This window comes from Erithacus rubecula, assembly GCF_903797595.1.
Source record: "Erithacus rubecula genome assembly, chromosome: 6".
NCBI classification, from domain to species: domain Eukaryota; kingdom Metazoa; phylum Chordata; class Aves; order Passeriformes; family Muscicapidae; genus Erithacus; species Erithacus rubecula.
This window is the reverse complement of record NC_136688.1, coordinates 8,746,718-8,763,792: the sequence shown is the minus strand read 5'-3', so window position 1 is coordinate 8,763,792 and position 17,075 is coordinate 8,746,718. Positions and strand designations below refer to the sequence as shown.

Genomic DNA, 17,075 nt, shown 5'->3' with positions numbered 1-17,075 from the left:
TAATTCAGGAACCTGAATTGGTGCCATGTGTCAGTGGTGTCACTAGAATGACACTGCATCCATCTGTACCCAGTGCTCTCTGTCTGTACATTACAGAGGAATTGAATGCTGGCCAAAGCAAGTAATATGTCCAGTCTCAGGTTAAGGCAGGGATCCTTAGCTAATCCAGAGGAATTAATTTCCATTCCATAACCATTATAGCTATAAACATTTGTTGATTAGAGATTTCAGCCACCTTCAGAGAGCAGCCATCTCATTAGTCATGACACTCTTGGAAAGAAATGTTTGTTACATATTCCAATGTTTAATTTAATTGATCAAGGTATGAACAGTGCAGAATTTTACATGATATCAAACTCTGAGATTTGCCAGCTGACAGTTGGGAGAAACAGGAGTCAAGTTTACAATCTCCAGTTGTCTCACAAATATTATTCATATAGGGTTGGAATATCTGAGTGTACAGCTCATCATAAAAGAACCTTGCAGTTTGATCCTCCTACGACAAAGTGTATTGGGGAAGAAAGATGATGCACTACCTATGACACTTTTCAAATTGAAATGCTTAAGATAATAAATTTGCATTTGATTAATATATAATAGTTTTATTTTCATTTTACAGCAGACTTGAAGTCATCGTGAATTATTTATATATCCTGTACCCCAAACTGTGCAAACACTGGAATGTGGTGTGGCTTGTAGTGGCTGCAATAGTCATTTTTGCTGTGGTGTTGGGAATCTACCATTCCTACAACTCCTGTGATGAAAAGTCAGAGGCACCTGAAGGGAAGGCCAGCTGTTCTGCAGCCCATCAGTATTCCTGGTGGAACTCAGGATTCCGACAGGAGCAACGAACGGAATAACAGAGGAACAACCAGCCCCTCATGGTCCCTGAGCAAGTTTGTGTAATAGAGCACCATTGTTAAAGGTAGTGCTTAGTCATCCCTGTGGCTGTTCCATGTGATCCCTTAAGAAAGTGAGTTACTCCACACCACCAGGTTTGGGATACGTGGTGAGCATTCCTTGCCAAGATGCCAATCTAATAAATAATCCTGTCTGTCCTCTTATTGTAAAGGACTCGTACAAATAAAGTAATTTTGAATCATGGTAAGGTTGTGGCAGTAATCAGCAACCTGCAAGACATTAAAAAGAATGATTTGCACAGGACATTGACATTTTGAAGACCATCAGAAAACCCACGTTTGCAGTTAGTGCTTTACTTTGCATTTCCTGAATTTATTGTTGATTGTTGAAATACTAATAGCATTTAAGTCCTTTGGATTTTAAGAGGCTAATTAATTTTCTTATTCATGACTATTGGGTAGAAATAGAAACACTTCCATAGAAGAATATAATTATATTCTAAGACCAAATGCCTTGCTGCTAAAGTAATTTTATAAGAGGAATTATCTATATGATTATTTAAATGGAATGCTAAGTACATGCATAAATGTGTTTTATGATATACTTTAAGAATGGGACCACCAATTCTTAAAAAATGGGATACTCAGCAGAACCTAAAATGGGGTCCAGGTGGCACAGCTGATATCATCCAATAAGTCTGGGAACTTCTGATAAACAAAAGTTTCCAAAAATTTATATATGCTACTCAGAGTCAGTACTGGTTACAGCCAAAAGTGGTAGCTGCCTGGAAGGGTCCATGTGCTACCCAAAGCACAGCAGTCTTGGACATGGGAAGCAATCTTCAATTCTTTATTGAAAAAGAAAATGAAAGCTCTTCAAACCTCTGTATAGAGGTGACCACACCAGGTGGACTCTGCCCTCCTGCTCACACTGCAAACAGGCATTCTTTGAGATCTGCAGCAGGAAGAGAGTTCTGAGAGCAGCCAGAACCCAACCAGTGCCTACATTGAATCATGCCATGCTAGCAGTGAGGGCTTAGGAGAGCTCACTGTGTGTTTTCAGTAGTTCATTTTCAGAATCTGATGCCAAGACCAAAACTGATCTGATACACTTCCAAAGCTGAACTGCCACATCAGGATAGAATAATCTGTTGCCCAGATTTTCTGCCAGCTCTGCCTATTTGGGAGTTGTGATTCTTACACAAGAATGTGAAAGCTGACATTTTTGGACAAGCAGTTTGAAAATGGTGAAGCCATTACCTGTACAACACCCAGCACCTAGGGCTGAGACCAAAATGTGTGTCACTGGAGGTGGGCCATTTGTAATTGTACCTGCTGAGCATCACTTCTGGGTGAAAGTGAACCATGTTTGTCTTTCCATAGCTATAGCCACAACAGCAAATCCAGTGTGACACTTGATTGCACTCCTGTCCTGCATTCTCCTGCCATTTTCTGATTGAGAAATGGGTTCTGTTTTCCAACAGAAGGATAAGAGTGTTATGAAGTACTGTAATTTCAGTTCTGATGTAGTTAATATTTTGTCCTGTCTTCTATTGGTGGAAACACTGAACCTTAAGCTAACTGTCAAAGAAAACAGGATTCTAACTCAATCAGAAATGTAGTTCACATACTAGTAACAAATATCCTGGTGGTGAATTTTTGTTGGACATGTGTTTCTTAGAACACATTTATCTAGGGAAAGAAAAAAAAAAAATATAAAAGCACTACCACCTTTTCTGGGGGGGCAGTGGCTGGGGAAGGGAGTCTGTGAGCAATTAGGAGGGGTTTATTATTTTAAAGTATATATATCAAGGAATAGTGTGCTTAAGGAAGTTCAAAAAGGATAATGGGGAAGTGTGATTTGGTCTAAAACTGCAATTGGTAAAGAATAAGACAGGAGAAGGTTTCTTGTAAATTACTTGGAATCTGGTTCAGTTAGAATTTCTGACTGTGAAGAACTACTGTGACCTTTCATGTACTTTCAGTATTTGAAGAAACTTGTCAGTTTTTTCTTGAATACTTCTTTATTCAAATCAGCTTCTTTAACTTAATATCCTTTACAAATAACATTGATAACTTTGTAAGACAATAAAGACTGAAGGTAAATAGTCCAAAATAGTCAGATTTCTCTATGCCAAAAATTATGGCGCATATTTATGTGATCATGGAAATGTTGGGCTGCACTGAAGAAAAATAATTAACAATGCCTGTAACTGAATTAATTTCTTTTTATTTACACCTGCACTGTTGTAAGTCCAACAATGTATTATAAGTACACATAGAATGTTATTGATATCAACAGGACTCTCTAATTGCTTAATGTTAAGCATGTGAAGAGGTCTTTTTGGCCAGTGAGTGAATGAGGTCTCCATCCTCTCTTAAAATTCAGCACACTGGCTTTTTGTGGAATTAGTGCAAAGGGACAATTCCCATAAGAAGTTGTACTCATTTGAACTGAATTACTTGCATGTCTGAGTCAAGTATAATTCAGCCACAAATGAGGTGAAAGAGGCAAGAGATTTTAATGGGGGTGCAAAAAAAAGATAAAAAAAAAAAGATAAAGTTTACTAAAAAGAAAAATTGTTCTTTTTATAACTACTTTGAGCAAACTGTCCACTAAAAATAACAAACCACAATGACTAACAGCACACTAAATAGCTATGCTTATATTTTTCAATGATTTAATTAAAACACCTTTTGTTTAATAGGAAACTAGATTAAGCTCAAAAACTATCCTAAATATAATTTTATCTGTTGGATATTAGTTTGCTTTATCTGGAAAAAAAGCCAAACAACCTCTTCTGTGTTCAAAGATCACATCAGATAACAAGAAACAGACCTATTATTTATGCTATTACCACTGAAATAGTTTTCTTGAGGTGCAATATTTATTTTTCTGCTTTAACAAGACACATTTATGGTTTCTCCTGCACAGCAAAAAGAATTTCAAAAGGGCACTATTTTTGTGTATCATATTTAAATTTGTAATATTGTAAGATTTTGCACAAGTGTGCTGGTATTGTACTGTATAGTATCACATACTTGAGTTTTGAAATAAAATTATGATTTCAAAGTCCTCAGTGTTTTTACCTTCGAGATTTGGGATGCTCTTTCTGCATAGTGATGGCCATGTCCTCATGAAATAAGTCCTACCTTGTCTACACTGTTACACATTCCAAGGATCTTGCTCTTAGTCTTCCAGTTCTTCAGGAAAATGGTACAGAAGAGAAGAGCAAACTCCTGTGTCAATGGAGAAAGCGTTTGGAAGCAGGATCATCCCTGCCATGCCCTAGAAACCAGCTGAGAGAGGAAACTGAAATATCCTGGAAAGAGTTTAACCCCTGCTTCAGAGGGAGGCCACGTGTCACGGAGGAGGCTGAACATGGGAAGCCACAAGGGAAGTCTGTAACCCAAGGATTCTGAGCAAAAGGTCAGGAATCTTTATTTGCTTCGTGTCCTTGTGGACTTGGGAGGTCTGGGAAGCCTGGGTCTTGTGGGGAGCAGACTTGCCTGACCAGCAGGTAGGAGTCAATCCTCAAGTTCTGAATCTCTGATGATCTCTGCCAGGATACAAACTCTGGGACATCAACAACCTGGAAAGGAATCACTGTTTCCATGGAAAGATCCTGATATTTGTATTTTCTACATGAATTTTTTTTTGTTTGTTTTCTCCACTGTTGTTCAGGTTTCAAGGTTCCTTTTGAAATTATTGTAGAGAACAGTTATGTGTGTTCTGCCTTATCAAAAGTTTTCTGTTTAGCAACTCTCATCAGTATTTTGAAACATGCTGACTTAAAAGGCTGGGAATTTTACATATAGGTTACAATAAGTATTTAGGTCAAAGCCTAATTAATCATTCAGTATAGGTCTGGTTTTTTTTTACCACACTGATTATGAAGAAGACACACCAAAAGGTTAAAGACCTTTTGTACTGTTACAGCCCAGATAAGTGATCTTCCACAAAGTTTTGGAACAGCTGAACTACAAAAAGGAAGAAACAGACAGAAAACAAAGTTATTTCAGTCTTGCTTCGTCGTTCTAAAATTCTTTTCTCCCTGTTCTAATCCATAAGAAATTGTGAAGGAACTCATATTTTTGTTTGGTGTTGTGAAGGTGTTTATCTCATTTTAACAGCTAAAAATCCTACTAAACATGAAGAATTTGACTAAAGGAACTTTGCCACGGTGAGGATAGTAGGCACAAAATATTGAGACCTAGCAGGATAATTAGCATGCAATTTTAAAATGTCAGAAACCCAGATATTCATTTGTTTTCATGGCAGGAAGTACTTAGGAGTTCAAGGTAAGACTTTTCAATGGTAAGATTTTGTTTAATGTTATCACTGTTTTATAGCCACAGTCCATGAGAGCTGCAGAGAAACTAGTAATTAGTTTCTGCTTCTACCTTACAAAAGCAAGCAAATCCTCTTACAGCCTTCTTCAAGTGAGAGCTAAGTCTGATTACAGTATCTGATATTGCCATGGCTTTGTGGAGTCTGGTAAGTACAGCACAATAAGGAATGGAAAAGAAATTGGAGCTAGAACTTTGTCTAAAGATCTCATTTTTACCAAATTCAGTTCCACAGCCCAAACACAACCCAGTTCTCATTTCATCATTGCTAATGGATGAGGGAATTAATTCACTGACCCCCAGCATTCTCCTCAGGCCCTGCAGGTGAAGAAAAGTGAACAGACCATCATCTAATAGCCCTGTTACATGCTGCTGCATGTGCCTGTGCCCCAGTAAAAGTTAATGCCATATCATGTATTAACTGGGCACTTTTTAAATGCAAACCACAGTTTAAACAGGTAGCTTTACACTGTTACACTTGTGTTTACAGGAATTTGAAAACAGTAGAGACACTGCACATCTAAAAGTTTGCTGAATCACAAATTGAACATGATGTAAGAAAATCATACTGTTGCAAAAATAAAGACTGACACCATTCTAAACAGTAAAGCAGGTAAAGCAATTTATTAATTAGTCTTGGAATTGGCAAGGCATCACATGGAGCCAGAAAGTGAGGCAGCAGGGGTTTCTTAGCTGAAAGAAAACTAGGAGCAGAGGTGTAACTCTTTGAAAATATAAAATAGTTGGAAAACATAAGGGAGTAAACTATCTTCCATGTCCATTGCCAGTAGGAAAAGAAGTGATGGGTTTATAGCAGGGAATGGCTAATTCAGGTTAGAGTAGGGAATATCATTGAACTGTAAAGAACAATGAGGCACTGAACAAGAACATTAGAGGAAATGTTAGGAATCTGTCACTGCAAATCTTTGAGAACAGGTTAGACAAACACCTGTCAGGAGTAATGTAGGTATTGCAGACATGAGTGACACTAAAAGAATTAGCCCATCCCTCAAATTCCATTCCTGCTCTGTGTTTTTTGGAACCTCTGAAAAGAAAAAAAATCTTTGCTAAAACTTCTTGAAGTTTTTCTAAGTTATAGCTGTGAGAATCATGTGTTTTGAATCAATCCATGGGAATCACTGTTAGAATGTCACAGAGGGCAGCAGTGATGGCATTGGCTGCTACCTCTGTACCTATGGTCTCCCAAGGAAGCCCATTTACAGCAGTGAATTTCCAAATCTCTTCAGAATTATGTTTGATATTACCTCTGTGTTATGGGAACTACTTTTGCATTGGAACTCTAAAGAAAAAAAAAAAAAGTAAAATTACTCCATCAAGACAAATAGGACAATGGGGAATGGATGCCCTTCCAGTTCCAATAAAAAAGAAAAATCTTGTGTGGCATATTGTGATACAATAGAAGATGTGTTTTATTTACCAGATGAACAGACAACATAAATAATGATCTGTCATCGGTAAAACAGGAAAAAATAGCGAAAGAAAAACTTCTTTCAAAGTGTTTACTGACCTAGCAGTCTAACAGCCTTATCTCCCTTCCTCAGCCGTGCTTTGTGAATCAGCAGTAGTGAAATTTTCCAGGAGCCCCCAGATGAAAGGCGGGTGGAAAGGGTGATTAGGGATTTCCGCCGGTCCGTGACCTCGCCCTGCAGTGCGACAATCAGCGCGGTGGCTCTGACAATCTTTCTATGAAGCAGTGCAGTGACAGCGGGACTTGCTTTCCAGAAGTCATCTCATCATCTGACAGCATCCACTACCTTCACTTTCCTTAGCACAGGAGGCAAACTACCTTGAATTTCCTACTCTTTGGAGTTTTCCAAACTGGTGGCAATGGCAAATTATTTTGGAGTTACCTCAGCAGTCTCTTTCATCTGGGTTATGACATTCCTGGCTCAGAATTACTTTGTAACAGGTATGTAAAGTTCCACTTTTAAAAGTCTTGAAAAAAGTAGCTGCCTTTGCAAGCAGAAATGTGGGGAAGGAGCGTGTGTAAATGTTTTTCTGGCAGAATAAACCACAGGGCTTTGAGAGTAAAGTGCAACAAAAACTAGCATATAGGGAAACTTTCATTTTTGGTCTAAGTCAACTGCTGAAAATGCTGAAGCCTTTTTATCTAAATGCCAGAGAACTGCTCATTTTAAAGATCTGGTATTGCATTTAGGATTAAGTTCAGATCTACTGATATGTAAATTTATTTTGTATTATTTTAAATTCCACAGCAAACAGTTTTGTACAATCCTCAGAGAGCAATGCATGGGACCAGTTCTCTTTCACATCCCATTATCAACCTGACAGAATCCATCCTACCTGCAGTAGCTGGTGGGATATCTGCAGATGCTCAATGCACACCAGAAGCTTCCAGATGCTTCACTGTTTTTAAGGAGTTAATGCTTGTTCTATTTATGTTAAAGAACATATACAAGTATTGCAGACAATTGATTTTCTCACCTACTGAAAGACTTCTGAACTGAGTGAATTAGATGCTCAAGTCCTATTGAAATTCCACAGGATTAGAGTACCTAACAACAGTAGTGTCCTCCAGCAAAACCAACACTGTACAATTTCCACTGGGGAAAAGGAGAGCTTGAGGAAGTGCCCTTCCTTGGGACACCTTCTCATGCACCCTCATGGCTCCAGGAACTCCAGTTAAGCTCAGGGCTGATCTCCAGCTCTGTCTTGGAGCTGTTTTGTGGCTTGTGCTGTCCCTTCCTGTAGTAGTTTGCTGACTGGGTTTCACATGTGGACTCTGGATTTAGGCTGTGGATATCTCCAGGATAGACCTCAGGCGTGTGTAGAGCCATCTCCTGCTGTTCCCAAATAGACTTTCTGGATGTGTGACTCCTTGTCTTGCTCTCTGGGGCTGGCAGTGGCACCTGCACTGTCCCCAGAGTGGTGCTGTTTGGTTCTCTGGGTCTGTGCCCTGCTTGGTGAGGGCACAGCCCTGCCTGTCACCCTCTGCTCCTGGTCCCTTTCCTTGTGGAACAGCTGCTCCCTGACACCAGCAGCCAAAGAGCTGTAATAAATCAGGGTGAAGGTTAGACACAAGGCAAAGAGAAAAACAACAGCTCCCCAAAAAAGCAAAAAAGGGAACCAATAAACAGCAAGGCCAACATCCACAGCCTACAAAAACTGAATTTTCTTCCTGTTCTCTGGAAACTTTGTCTTGCTGTAAGATTCTTCTGTCCAGGTCTTCCCACTTATTTCAGTAAGTCAAATTTTTAACCCAAGACCAAAATTCTGAGCAGAATGTGCCGGTACCAGTGGAGCAGAACTTCAAGTACAGCTATGTGCAGCTTGTGGACCAAAAAGGATAAATTGTATTGACTCAAATCTGAAGACAGGGAAATAATTGACTAAATAAGGTAGAGTTTAAGTCCTTGATAACAGCAAACACATCTTCATTGAGCAACAGGGCTTCTCTGCATCCCCCTGCAATGTGTTTGGGCTTGACTTGTGCTCAGGTCAGGGCAGCATGCAGCCACAATGTGTCTGTGGGGACTGCTCCAGTGTTCAGTGGCTCTCCCTCTCTGCTGAGGTAAAGCCACCTGATGCAAAAATGTCTCTTCCAAATATTTAAACTAAATGTAAGGACAGCAGAGATACATAATTTTCCAAAAGCCATTTCCAACCCCACCAATTCCAGTGGGAGCAGAAGCTAAAAGCCTCTCTGTTCTTAACACTCCACATTAGTTTAGTCACTTTTTATCCCCTTCTCATCACAACAGTGGCTTGACTGCCAGTTCTATCTTTTCATTCATAAAATTCAGTTTAACTTGTCTTGTTAAGAAGTCATGGGGTGAACTTGGAGGCTTCACTTGAGAGTTTGTGGACTGCCTGTGTTCTGAAGGACAGATTTTATAAAATATTCATTAGTGTACCCACCTAGTGAATATACAGTCTGACAAACATATTGTGGCTGGTGGTTATTTGACATGCCTGCAATGAAATGCTGAAATGTTTCATTTGACAGGGCAATTACTGTATGTAACTCCAGAAGAATCTTTCTTTTTTCCCGTATATGCTCTCAATAAAATATGGAGGCAAAATAGTAATACCCTTTCTCCTTATTTGAGCCAAGTCCTCAATTTTGTCCTATGCCCTTAACACAGAGGAGAAAGAAGAGCAGGTGTAACCTGAGCTATGCACTTGCTGGTGCAGGTGTCACACAGAGTGTGCCAGCTGTGGCTATTTAACAAGCTGGATGAACTGCCTGGAAAAGTGTTAAATTCACCTGGCTTATCTCTTTTCCTGCTCCCTGCCAAACACAGTGAATGGAACACTTGACAGTGGCTGGAGGATGGAATTCTCATGCCAAGCTAGGAACAGAAAGAAAAAGGGTTTAGGAGGAATAAGTAACATCAGAAATGATAAAATCTTTTTATTTTATTATTGGTATATAAATTTCATGAAAAATTGTGTAACGCCTTACCATCCTGATAAGGATTTAATAGGATCAATGCCTTGGTGCAACAGCTAGCTTTAATTTATTTTAAAAAAGAAAAGAAAGAAAAAAGGCTGTATAGGCATTTAGTCTAATGATAGTCAAACCTCTTGAAATCCCAGACTATTGTTAAAATATGTTAAAAATGCATTCTATTTTTTAAATGTCTTTTATGTTAGAAATTTTCTGCTATCCTCAAGCTAGAAACTTTAAAATATGTTCAATTCAATTGATCTTAAATTCTTCATGAGGAATAAATGTTAATAGTCAAATACTAACCTTGACTATTTTATGGCTTAATTACAGGTTCCATTAATTCACCTTGCAGGATCAAGGGTATAGGAATTTATCTTGATCAGAAAGCGAATTTCTCAGAAGCAAGTAATGGATGTAATCAATTAAATCTACAGCTGGCAAGTAAAGAACAAGTTGAAGAGGCTCTGAAATATGGTTTTGAAACATGCAAGTATGTGCCATCAGTTAGTGGCCCACTCCCTTTAGTGAACACCTTCACACACAGCTGAGGCTGGTGATAAATCTCATACTAAAAGCACTGATGCTTTTTATTGTAGCTATGGATGGGTGAAAGATGGATTTGCTGTTATTCCTCGGATAACATCCAACCAGAAATGTGGACAGGGAAAAACTGGAATAGCACAATGGAAGGCTGGCAAGGATAAAAAATTTCATCTCTACTGTTTCAATTCCTCAGGTATGTAAGCATGACAACTCCATTTTCTGTGTTTTGGCTTATATTAGTTTTTTTGGGTTTTTTAATCTGCATTAAAAAATCATAAGAGTAATTTCATATAATTTGTTGACCCTTTCCCTTCAGTCTAAAACACTATCAAGCTGCTCTTAGCTCAGAAGCTTCCAAGAAATGCAAAAGGTGAATTCAGTTAATCCAAATTAATAATTTGGTGCTGCCATGAAAGCTCTTGAGGAAGACTTGCTTTTACCATTCTGTAATGTTGACAAAATACTCTTAATATGTTTTGATTATTTGGGTATGATAACTTAAAAGAGAGTGATTGAATCTTTAACCAGGGTGTCTGTGTGTAATGTGACTGTTCTTGCAAAAATACCAAGAGTGGGGTACTTCAGGAAAACTGGATTTTTTTCTTTTTATAAAGGGAATTGTATCCATTAGGCCAAATTAAATTATAAGCAAGAACTTCCATGAGACCATCAAACTAGATTCCCAAACTATAATCAGTAAAATCCAACAGCTCTTTTTAATTTGCATCATCCTAAGTGTGAAAAGACCTCCTTCTTCCCCTCACTGACTATTTACAGATTGAAGATCCACTGATAGAACTTGGACTTAGAATAGAATAGACTTTGAATAGATCAATATTGTTTCTTAATGACTTCTGCAGTATTAAGTAAAAGTAAGTAACTAGAGATGTTGTATTCCTACTTGTGTCCCATATCTATGGTTATTACATAAAAAATATCACAACAATTAGACCAAATAAATGATCGTTTCATTATTTATAATTGCCAATGAGGTTAGATAACAAGAACAAAAGAATATGTCAAAAAACCTGAAAGTTTTCAGGAACACTGTGTGAACAAGAGGTGGAAAGCAAGAGAAAGATGGAGATGCAAGATATGCCCATGCAAAGATCTGACATCCTGCCTGGTGGCTGTGAACATTGGAAGTTCCAAAGAGACTGAGGATAAAGCTGTAGAGAGAAGGTCTATCAAACATGATGTTGCACTGCATGAATTGTGTGTTATTCTGCATCAAAAGTATTGGGTAGATTAGGTAATGCTAAAGAAGCACCAAATAACTCCAAATTATTTGCTTTGTTTTTGCTTTAATTAAAAGAAAATAAATACACATATACTATTAGAGTATTGCTCAATGTTTAGAAAACCATTTAATGTGTATTTCACATTGGGATGATTCTGCTGTCCTTTACCTTAATTTCCAAACTGTTGCCTGTTCTAGGTATTTCTTTCTATTTCATTCAAAAATACTTGTCAGAAGCTCTTTGTGTCAATTTTCTTGTGCCAAAAAAACTTGCCAAAACTCTTGAAAAATAGTTTTATTTCTCATAGTGGAAAAAGTGTCAGGTCCCTGCCCTTTGGCATTACATTCTGTAAAGGTGACTGCGTCATCAGACTTCCTGTGGGGATTCTCTTGGAAAACAGTACATGCATCGTTTCCCTGGTATTTATGTTGTAACCTGGTTGTTACTTTAGTGAAATTTGTATAGCTTTACAGAATACAGAATTTCACTAGCAAAGTAGAATGTTCACATTTTAACAGGAGCCTGATTCAGTACTCAGTTTTTCCAGTTCCATATAAAACTTCACTTGCACCTACATTTTTATACAGATGACATCTAATTCTATTAAATTACTTTATTTCTGGAAATTACTTATTTTTCTGCAAGCATGAAGTTTTTTACTTCCTATCCTCTCTTCCCCACTTAGAATAAAATTTCTTTATTATCTCACACCGGTGCTTAATATATTTGAAACTTCTATGGACTACATTTTTTTTTTACAGGAAATCAAATTAATTTTCCAAGTATCAACAGTAAATGCATTTATTTTGAACATATATATATAATATAGTATTTTTGAATATTGAATCTGCAGTTAAGCTTCTTACTCTGTGGGAGGTTATCCTGTTGGGTTTTATGGGCAGTATTACTAAGTAGTTTTCATGGGGAATATGGTCATTGGTATAGAATCATAAAGTGAGTACCACACTTGCTCAAAGGAGTGTTCAACTATGTGAGTAATGATAAAAGCTGTATAATCTAGGTTTTAACCAAATGTTTGAAATAGGAATGCATGGTTTGAGTAAAGCTTTTGTAAAAAAAAAAATAAAAGAATTTCCAGAAGGGAAAGACTGAGGAACAATGAATGTGTGAGCAGTAAGTACAAAACTGGCATCCAACACAACTTGTATGTATTTCTTTTCCCTGCTGCAGATGTCCAGATTAATTCATGTCAACCAGACCCAACTACCACATTTCCTTCATCAACTGCATCAAGGGACTTCACTGCATATTCAGCCTCTGATTCAACTGAGAACATCACAACAGTGCCCACAGTGACTGTGACTGAGTCAGAACAGCTCCTGAAAAAGAGATTTCGTGTCATTTGTGTGACTGAAACGATCTTACCAACAGAGGGGCCCACCACACCAGTGCCAGAGGAGCACTTGCTCACTGACTCTCCCAAGCACCCTCCCCACCTGGCCTTCAAGAATGATGCTGTTGTTTTTGGAGGTAAAGGCCTTATGTGGTAGTTATTGAAGGAAAAGAGCTGATTATGTACAAGTCAGTAGTCAAACTGTTCACTGCTATTTTTGTTTGCTGCTCTACCATCCATTTTGATGTAGCTGAACCTGGAGGTAGAATAGGAGTATTATGGTTTTGCAGAACAAAGCTTATAGGACAGAGGATTTTAAAATAGTTTTTAAGAAGAATTAAGATCTGATTTTATACTTTATGATACATTTTTATATAAAATGGTGTAAATTCATTCTGATTAATGTGATTTGGGTTAAATAAATTTCTGCAAACACCTTGGCAAACACTCTCAGTGTAATGGAAAACTCACCAAACTCATAAAACCAAAAGAAACCAAGAAAGTTTTAAGGAGAATTGTTCTCAAGATATGAGGTGTAAGCAAGCAATCCTAATACATTGCAGTGGAGAAATAGAAACTAAATATGAGGAAAAGCATGCTAACTGTAAGGATACTTAACCAGAAGAATGTGTTCTCTAAGCAAGTTATAAAAACCTTCCAATGAGCAGATTAGACAAATATCTGTCAGGGATGGCCTAAATTCCAGTTTTAGTCTATCCTGAAAGAAATTAGCAGGAGTAACTCAGTTTTTGATCTGTCCAATATTCTATTATTCAGTTGATTTGTATGTACTCTTGTACTAGGCAAAGAGACTTTTGCTCCTAAGCCTTCAGAACATCAGCTTTAAGTACACAAATAAAAACTCTCTGCTTATATCACTTTCATCTCCAGGTATCCCCACTGCACTTCTTGTACTGGCAATCATCTTCTTCATTATTTCAGTTGTTCTAGCAGTCTGTTATATCAAAAGGTATGTTGCTTTTTTATTGTTTTTTCTCTTTGGACTGAATTAACTCCTAGACTGCAATCACTGAATATTTAAAACATATAATAAAGGGCAAAAAAGTAATGATGATGACATAATAGTGTTGCACAAATTTTAAAAATATTAAACCCTGTTTTTATGCAGATAAGTTTGTTGCTGCTCTTGCCACTCCCTGCTTTAGAAAAGGAACACAAAAACATACTGCCTATTTTTAATTGGTCAACCAAGCCTAGTGTGAAACATTTCCAAGTGTGTCAAAGTAGCAACACTGAAATGTACATCCGTTCATACAGAAACCTGTTTATGCAGTTTTATCCTTCTTTTTTTTCTATGTCACACTCAAAGTGAAACTTTTTAATATTGCACTATGATTTTGCTCAGAAAAAAAAAATTTGTTGAACTCATTTGCCAAACTTCAATACAGTGCATCATGGAATGCTACTGAAAAGTGTGCAGTTCTCACACTCTAGCCCAGACAGCTTTATCATTGTTCACCATTGTTTATCCTAAATATACATTGTCTGTTTTAAAAAAGAACCACCAAAATATTTCTTTAGAAAGCACAGTGCTGGAAAAAGCACAATGATCTAGCATGCCAATATCCTCTGAGAAACTTCTGCTTGAGTATGGCAGAGTAATTAAATTCCAGCTGTTTGAGTGATACTACCAAGCTACTACTACTACTGTCATTATTTCTGATTTACTACCTTTTTTTGTTTTTAAAGGTACAAGAAAACCTTCCCATTTTTAAACAAGAATCAGCAAAAAGAAACAGTTGTAACTACTGCTCTCAAAGAGACACAATCAAATGACCAAACACCTGAGAAGGAAACACAGAATAATGGAAATAAGGTAGAAGAGTGCAAAACTAAGCCTGAGGCCACAGTAAAATGTCTAGAAGCAGAAGTTTAAAGGAGAGAATGTACAGTTCTTGATGGAAGTATAAAATGAAGCACACAGAACCTAGCAGTGCTTTTAAACATAAGTAATTGTAAATACTCACATTTTTTTCTATCTTTAACATATGAAACCTTGGTTTTTAATAATTAAATCTTTGGCAACAAATATTCTTGCAGAAGAACATGGTATCTTATTTACTTGAAAAAAATTCTACAAATCCCTATTACAGCTCCTTTTTCTTCTTTAATAAAGAAGCAGTTAGGAATATGCTATTAATGACATGCATTAGGTTAACTATTTGCATGGAATTCAGATCAATATATAATGAAAATGTTTTTATATCTGGATGGAGGATGTCTGCTATCCTAATGCCTAAAATAAAATGCTGGCACTGTAGTTCTTCCTCATGTAGATTAGCTTATTTCCATTCAATAGTTGCATGCTGTTTTTAAAAATGCCTGTTTACAAACAGAAGAAACAGTTGTGTTTACAAGGGAGTAAAAACTCAAAGGATTATCCCACTGTCATTCAAATACCCAAGGAAGGGTACAAAGATGCTGTTGTTTATATATATATCTGTATATATTTACAGCAGTGAATAACTTTCTTAGGTACCTTCATTGTATCATAATTTACTGTTTTATTTATTAAAACCATTATCATTCTTCCACATCAGATATTTGACAGAGGGAGAAAAAAGAAACCCTTGAACAAGACATATACTGGAGATCTTTTGTGTGTACTCAAGTGGCTTTCTTAATAAAGGTCTCAGGAGCTATGGGATGTCTATAGTACTCCCTAAAAAATAAACTATGGTGGATATGTTTGTCTGGACAATTTATTCTTATGGAAACTGTCTCATGTTAAAAAGAATTCATACAACTTTAATGTTACAGAATAAATTAGTTGTTATAAAATAACAACATATATAACAAACATCAAATATTTACCTGAATAAAGAATTTAGATAACTTACCTTTTTGTGTGAAGGAGGTTGTTATGCCAAAGGAAGTTTGTTGGTTTTTTTTTTCATCAGGCACCTTGAAAAACATAGTCTTAGATAATAATAATAATAATTTTTAAAAGAGCAATAGAACTACTCACCTATATTGTGTATTCAACAGTGTAGGGTACTGGGTTATGAACTTTAATATTCTTCCTTCACACAAATTTTTAAATGCCCAGTGTTTTTACTTTCAACTAGTAGTGATTTATACTGTATTTCTAACATCTTATTTAGAGATTCCCTGGGCATTTTTTCCTTTTTTTTTTTTTTTTTTTTTTTTTTTGATAGTTCAGAAATATTTTATGGCTCCAGGTGATTCAGTATAGCTCTAAAAACTGCTCATTTCAGAAAGCCATCAGCAGAATTTTAGCAGAAAAACATGCAACAGAGGACAGCACTAGACACAGCTTTCCTGTATGGAAGTGCACTGTGAAGAGTAGACATCAGGAAAAGCCACAGCCACCAGTCATGAAGGTGCCAGAGTAGCAAATTGGCCCAAAAGGACACAGGCAAACATAATGGATTCCAGGTAGTTTGGGAAATTTTAAAAATCTCCCTTCTGCTTCTCTTTTGCATGTTTGAGAGATTTGAAATAACTTGTTTCTCTATTCTTTTCCCTAGTCAAGAGATAATTATTATATTGGTTCTATTTTAGAGCTAAATAAGGATGCTTTTGTCTCCTGAAGTTTACTTGCTTAAAAGATCTATCCTGTTTTAACAAGATATTGCCTTAACCTCTCAGTGTCTTATTTTATCATGTATCTAAAAACCTCAACTTTCATCCCAACCACTGATACCTGACCAATGCCCATGGTTTGATCTGCCTCTTCATTTCACAATTTATGCCAACACCACAAGGGCTAAAGTAGCTGTTCCACTGCTCTGTATGGAATAAAGGCAGCTCTAAGTACTGATCAACAAGTACTGTATTTGATATTGTCTCTGTGTAGTTAGCACAACTCAGTCACATTGGAATTGGAAAGTACAGAACATTCCTGCTCATTGTTTAATGGAATTGCAAGGGATGCACTACTACAGCACAAACAGGAAACATTTATTTAAGTATCTGGACCAAGAGTGTCAAACACCAAGCCATTAACTATAGGTAGCAGAAACTTAAGAGAAATTCTTCATTATGTTTCTGATTTTTCTCAAGTGTCGTGCTTTGTTTTGTTTTTTTTTTTTTTTAACAAGACCTTCTCAGCAGTTCTGAAGCTCCTCAAAGAGGAGAGCTGCTCAAGCACTTTGAACAAATAATTCATCCCAGCGAGCAGGAGAGCACAATCTGTACTTGTCGCTTGCTGGTAACACCACTCAGATTCCCACACTGAGGCTACAGATGTTTGCTGACCTTAGGCAAAAGGGGTGCTTGGCCTGCAGGAAATACAACAAGGTTTCCAG

The 17,075-nt window shown here is 37.1% G+C and overlaps 2 protein-coding genes across 7 annotated transcripts in view; both read left to right on the top strand.

Annotated features, from left to right (window-relative positions):
• IRAG1 (inositol 1,4,5-triphosphate receptor associated 1) overlaps positions 1 to 6,083 on the top strand; it is a 62,415-nt gene extending 56,332 nt beyond the window's left edge. For 5 of the 6 annotated variants that reach the window (XM_079309379.1, XM_079309376.1, XM_079309378.1 and 2 more), the window contains one exon: positions 620 to 6,083. In XM_079309379.1, the coding sequence (XP_079165505.1) occupies positions 620 to 860 (241 nt within the window). In that variant the 3' untranslated portion in view covers positions 861 to 6,083. The remainder of the gene's footprint in view (positions 1 to 619) is intronic. The other variant, XM_079309381.1, reaches the window with a different exon arrangement.
• Positions 6,084 to 6,837: 754 nt separating this feature from the next.
• On the top strand, positions 6,838 to 15,490 carry LYVE1 (lymphatic vessel endothelial hyaluronan receptor 1). The gene is made up of 6 exons (XM_079309386.1): positions 6,838 to 7,140; positions 9,976 to 10,135; positions 10,242 to 10,381; positions 12,621 to 12,920; positions 13,675 to 13,753; positions 14,494 to 15,490. Exons 1-6 carry the CDS (start codon positions 7,059 to 7,061, stop codon positions 14,678 to 14,680), a joined length of 948 nt encoding a protein of 315 aa, XP_079165512.1. The 5' UTR covers positions 6,838 to 7,058; the 3' UTR covers positions 14,681 to 15,490.
• Positions 15,491 to 17,075: the final 1,585 nt, after the last annotated feature.

Excerpts from the sequence above, each read along its gene's own strand:
- LYVE1 (XM_079309386.1), top strand. The coding sequence starts at position 7,059 with ATGGCAAATTATTTTGGAGTTACCTCAGCAGTCTCTTTCATCTGGGTT. Across the intron at positions 10,382-12,620 it reads CTACTGTTTCAATTCCTCAG|ATGTCCAGATTAATTCATGT; the intron begins GTATGTAAGCAT and ends TCCCTGCTGCAG. Across the intron at positions 13,754-14,493 it reads GCAGTCTGTTATATCAAAAG|GTACAAGAAAACCTTCCCAT; the intron begins GTATGTTGCTTT and ends TTGTTTTTAAAG.